Source organism: Ruditapes philippinarum, unplaced genomic scaffold (assembly GCF_026571515.1).
Source record: "Ruditapes philippinarum isolate M1 unplaced genomic scaffold, ASM2657151v2 ctg4666_1_1_1_1, whole genome shotgun sequence".
In the NCBI taxonomy this organism is placed as follows: Eukaryota; Metazoa; Mollusca; class Bivalvia; order Venerida; family Veneridae; genus Ruditapes; species Ruditapes philippinarum.
This window is the reverse complement of record NW_026861908.1, coordinates 153,719-159,573: the sequence shown is the minus strand read 5'-3', so window position 1 is coordinate 159,573 and position 5,855 is coordinate 153,719. Positions and strand designations below refer to the sequence as shown.

At 32.9% G+C, this 5,855-nt stretch overlaps 1 protein-coding gene across 1 annotated transcript; it reads left to right on the top strand.

The window, feature by feature from the left end:
- Nucleotides 1–1,774: 1,774 nt before the first annotated feature.
- LOC132717324 (macrophage migration inhibitory factor-like) lies at nt 1,775–5,045 on the top strand (the record flags this gene model as incomplete). The annotated part of the gene is given in 3 exon segments (XM_060700766.1): nt 1,775–1,893; nt 3,307–3,479; nt 4,830–5,045. Coding segments are annotated over 3 exon segments (345 nt in total). The 3' UTR covers nt 4,894–5,045.
- Nucleotides 5,046–5,855: the final 810 nt, after the last annotated feature.

Genomic DNA, 5,855 nt, shown 5'->3' with positions numbered 1-5,855 from the left:
AAGTAACAAGTACCATGATGACCTTCAAACCGTCCGGGCAGTCCGTCCCTATCACTCCTAAATCAAAGAGGGTGAAAAGCTACAACGGACAGTATTTTATCAGTTGAATATTTGTTGTTTTGTATCTCATCGTCAAAACCATATCATAGTTTCTAAATTTGAAAGACTAATATTTGTAGGTTTCTATACGTAACCCGTTCTTAAAATAGCAGCTGAATATTTTGATATGAAAACACACTATGAATATATAGCATGTATTTTGGAACGACGTCGTCAGTATCGGAAGCTTGTTATAACTTTACAAAATTTTAAATAACATCAGTATTTTTATACTTATATAACGACAGAGTGCTTAACATGATCTTAGACCTCTTTACTATGACAAATACCTTGGTCATAAGGATGCAGAGGATAGTCGTTTACAAGACTTCTAAATGACAGGCATCTGATTACGATGGCAATGAAACAGAAAACATAGAAAAATGCCATGTAGGTGTACATTCTGACTAGGCATACATGTATTTTAATTTTACTTGACAACAACTATTTTACAAAGAAAATGTTCAATGCTCATAGAAATAAAATTAAAAAATCAAATCCTGCAAAAACAGTAATAGCTTTAAATGAAAGAATGCAAACATTCAGTTAAACGTACATATTAAGCACTAGCAGAATGTTTAAGCCTTTATGATCCATTGGCGGTGTTAACCTGTGTATACCAACAGTTAAATCAGGTCAACAGCTTGATTGAGTAATTGAATCTAGTTCTTTAGATATCAAAATTCTTTAGATTAACAATAAAAAAAATCAAAATTTCCAAGCAGGAATAGTCCATTTTACAAATAAAAGGGGTGAAACAATGGACATACCTTGGACATGCAAAATTGCCAGAGAAATGAACAATAAAACCATTTTGTCAATTGTTGAAAGTAGTAACATAATTGTGCTCTTCCTATTTAGTGCCCTTATCTAACTGAAGGTCAACAGGGGTTCAGATTATTGAAGCAATATTGCATACAAGTTTGCTTAATTTGTGTAATGGATTTTCCATTATTTAAATTTGGAACAGTCCAATAAAGGAGAGCCTCGCTCTTCTTTTTTTGGTCTTGGCTGATATTTTTTGTAATATCAGACACTGGCATGGTATTCTCTATATAATTGTATGCTTGCTTTGTATACAATTTTGTTTTATATTGAGAACTTTTATATCAACATTGTTTTACATGTTTTCCCCGTCATTTATTAGTTGTTTGTTGTATCTTATACTAAATACTATCAACATAATTATTTACCGTATTTATAAACCTTCCATTATAGACCAATTCACATTAACAAAACTTAAGATCTATTTATTTTTGACACGTACTAAAAAGAGTGAGTAAGATGCATATAAGATATCTGATTGTAACAGCGTTGATTTTATAATATGCAAAAGTCCTGTGATCGTGAATAAGTCAATACGACTCATCCTTTCGTTACAATATTATCACATTTTCCAAATCGATCTAATTGAGACAACCAAGTGCGTGCAATCGATATTTTGTGACCTTGGTTGTTTTTGTTGTGTTAAGTTTAAATATAGATCGTCAGTAACAGGGTCATTTAACTTGTTATCTGTTACGTTAGCATAAAATGGAGACTAATATGTGAACTTATGCATGTTTAGATTTACATGAATAATATTCAAGCTAGTGTAGAATCTAAGATCAAGATCAAGGACATTAATGTTGACAAGATAAGTTTTATATATAGTAACTAGATTAAATATCTTAACTTTTAACTAAAATGCCGTTGTGTTATATATTCACGAATCTTAAAGACTCAGAAATTTCTCCAGACTTGGAAGAAAATCTAGAGGAATGTATCTCAAAATTAATGAATAAACCAAAGGAGGTGAGTATTTGATATATATGTGTGAGTATATATTATAATTACATCTAGTGTAGTAAAAGCGAACTGAAGTGTAATAACTGATTTAAGTGTATAGAAGCTATATATAAAATACTTGTATGAAATAAAAAATGGCAAAAAATGCCTTAAACACTTAAATTAATTTAAAGCGAGTGGCGCATGAACAAAGTCATTGATATTCGGATAAAACTCTTGTTAAAATAGCAAAATAATATTTTGTTCCGGATCATTTTATTCTGTTTAATACGTACAGTATTCATGTGTGTTAAATAACAGAGACATTCTACGTAACAACTTTTTTCGAGAATCAACCATATGATATGGCACCAATATAATTATACTGTTGGTAAATTTTATAAAAAAATATTTCATAAGATATAGATTTATACCCTTTAAAACAGACATAACATTCAGAAACGAAAGTTATTCTATCAACGGGGGTGGTTGACTTATACTTGATTATGTTGTCTATCCTTCAATAAAATGATCATTTATCGGCTTGAGGCCACTTTAAAATATGTTGTTGAATTATACAAGGTTGTAAAAAAATAATAAAATGTTGTGACGGTAGCGTTTGTAGTTTTTAACTCCGGATCACGGCAGTAAGCCATATTGAATTTACCAGAGCACAGTCCAGCTGGGTATTGTTGCTGGGCAGGCTGTCAAGCAGTTTACCAGTACTAGTTGCCTGATCTGATAACTTTTGTACATGCCAGAGCCAAGTGCGAATGACCGTAGAAAGGATTTAATGTTCAATCACAACGAAAGTGACCTGCACCGTCCGGAAATCGAACCCGGGTCACCCGATTTATAGTCCAGCGTTTTACCTATTGAGCTAATACACGACTACAGTAAGATTGTTTCATATTTGTACAAATAAATATCTGTTAAGCTATCAAACCTGTCAACAATAATGTCTTCATTCAAGTCAATTATAACCTCGATTTCTTCACAGCCAGGGATTAACGAGGAATTTGACTTTTAAAGTTTCAAACCCTTGATATCCTGCGGATACAGCTGATTAAACCCCCACTCATTGCCTGACATATTCCAGACATTTTGCTATTAGTACAAAACCAACGCATTAACCCGACAGGTCCTTAATTCCCCGCTTCTACCGCCGTTCCCAAAGAATTGGTTAGTCATAGTTCCAAGTTACTGGGAAATTTCAAAATGCTTTTTTAAATATAGTGCAGTTATTTTCGTGTTTCCTATCATAAATGAAATTATTATCTGCACACAAATAAGCTTAAATTCATGGTTATTTATCTTTTAAATCTGTTAATCAGAGTTTATTGTGTAATCTCCTTCCTGGGATTCGAGCTCACAATCATCCATTGGTAAACCTTGGCAGTTACACTATTATTGCATGAAATTTTAAAATGTTTTTTACAGCGGATTACTGTGATGCTGAACACCGGAATACGCATGAGGTTTGGTGGGAAGAAACAATTTGGTATGGTGTGCAATATTCATTCTATAGCCGTATTTGACGAGAAAAGAAATCCAGGATATTTTCCGCAATTATTTGACGTATTGACGTCGGCAACAAAACTTCCAGCAAGCAGGTAAGCTGTCGTGTAAAATAGTAACAGCATTAAATTTTATCACATACCTGTTCCGATTTTGCGACTCCGCAAATATGGTATCTTGCATATACGTATTTTGACGTGGCGTCATTTGCGTTATACATAGTGTAAAGACGCGCTAAATCTTAACGTTGAACTGTTAAGGCGCGTCAGCGACAAATGATTCTTTTGCACTTTAATTTACAGTCTTTATTTTGGGTATGTGATAAATAGAATATTATATCCGTGCAAGTTCATTACTGAATTTATTGAACTCGTTGAATAAAATAATATTTTGCTCAATAAATTCGGTATCTTTTTCAAGGTTGTTGACATAATGACCCTTGGGTCAACCGAGGCCCTGCCCTGCGGGTAATGGGTATTCCTTTTCGGTATAAGTATAGTAAATACTTTAATATCTTATTTTCTAATTTCACAAATGCTAGTGCTCAGATGTGTGGCAAGAAACATCATTACATAGATTTTTACCAGGAATGTTCAAATTATGGCACTGGGGTCAACATTGTCATGTACTTGTAATTAACTTTAAACTTTCAAAAATCTTGTTCCCTCTGTAAACCCAAAGGCTAAAAGCTATGATATTTGGCATAAAACATTGTGTAGTTGACATCTAATTATTGTTCTTGGGTCAAATTTGGCCAAACGGGTGTGTGTGTGTGGGGTGGGGGTCAGGTGTTTTTTCTTTGTGTACATAGTTAACATTTATTAAATCTAACGGTCCGAAGGTTAGTTAGAACGGAATAGTTAAATGACCCCTATAGATTTTTGATTTCAGTCGGTCAAAGGTCAAGCGCCACAGACATCTTGTCAATTCATAACGGCTACACACCCCATCAGTGTAACGTTATGTCCTCATGTGGGTGCTTTGGCGACCAATGCCCCTGAAAATTAATCTATAAAAGCAGATGCGCTTAACATAAATTTTGATGATTCTACCCTTTAGCTTAAGCTTAAAGAAATTGACTATGTTATAATTGGGCATGATTAATACTTCTCTTTCTATGTATAAGAAACATTTTACATGGAGCAGCACAAAATGGAAAGTGACCAACAATGTACGAATGTAGACGAACAGTCACAAACTCACTACTCGGGCTCTTCAACTCCGCAAGAAAGCTTACTAAGTCAACCAAGATGTATTCCATAGGAACGGATTACCTCTATATGCTACTAATTATTAGATTATAGAGCTTTAAGAATGAATTCCTTATAATTAATAATTTTTTAGTAACTATTTTCAACATGTTGCATAGACCAGAAGAAAATAACATTGATATAAGTCACATCATTCTTATATTTAATTGATATATTTTTGGGAATTATTTTCAGCATCACCATAGAATTAACAGACCTTCCTGCTCACATGGCATTAAATGGCGCCGCCCTTTCTTAGCACTATGTGGAAATGAACTTTAGAAGAAATGTTGTCGCTGTATTCAATGAAAAAGACAGTTGTGGTTCGGTTTTCTATTCCATTTTGTTACGTTTAAATGTTGTCTGCGGATAATCGCGAATAATGATAATAATAAAAATGTTGAAATCTAATATGTTCTTTTTATTTTATACTCTTTTTACTTATTGAAGAGTCAAACAAAATCAAGAATTTATCACATTTCATGTTTAAGCTGCTTATTCTCGTCCCGGACAACTTAACATCGGATTAATCCGTGTTCAAGATTAGCTCCCTTTAATAACTATTACATAGCTAGACATACATGTATTTATTCTGCATCATGAGTTATGACCCCTTTCTTAAACGCTAACCGACGAGAGAATAATAGAGCTTTCAAGGTTCGAATCTTGACTGAAACAATGACCAGAGAAAGAGGTACACAGGGCGTATTCCTGCACCTAGTAAGATTCACGTAGCTTTTTAACAGTCATTATGTAAAGACCAAAGAAAATTTTACAATTATGTAAAGCATAACTAATACCAAGCAATATGTTATTGAAGAGTCCGGTTTTAGTTTTTCAAATCAAAAGATACTTCAAAAGAGACGAGTGACTCTTGTCAACAAAGACCAACTTCTCTTTCTTTTTTTTTAGAAAGTTTCACTGTCCATAAATATATTAGATATGCATGTGTGTATGTTTTTTATACATAGGGTAACAATAATTTTCAAACTTCTTATTTATTTTTCTTTTTTTCTTCTAAACTGACCCACGTGGGTAAAGTTAGGAAACTACCATTTTATTCTTTATAAAGAGAAAATTTTGTTCCTTTGACTGCATAGTTTATTCATTTTGAGGACATTTACAAAATAATTAACGAAGAATTCAAAACGAAGAAATGAAAAATTTGCATGTGTCTCCCTATAATTTTATGATTATCTCTTATTAATAGGGTAACAACAA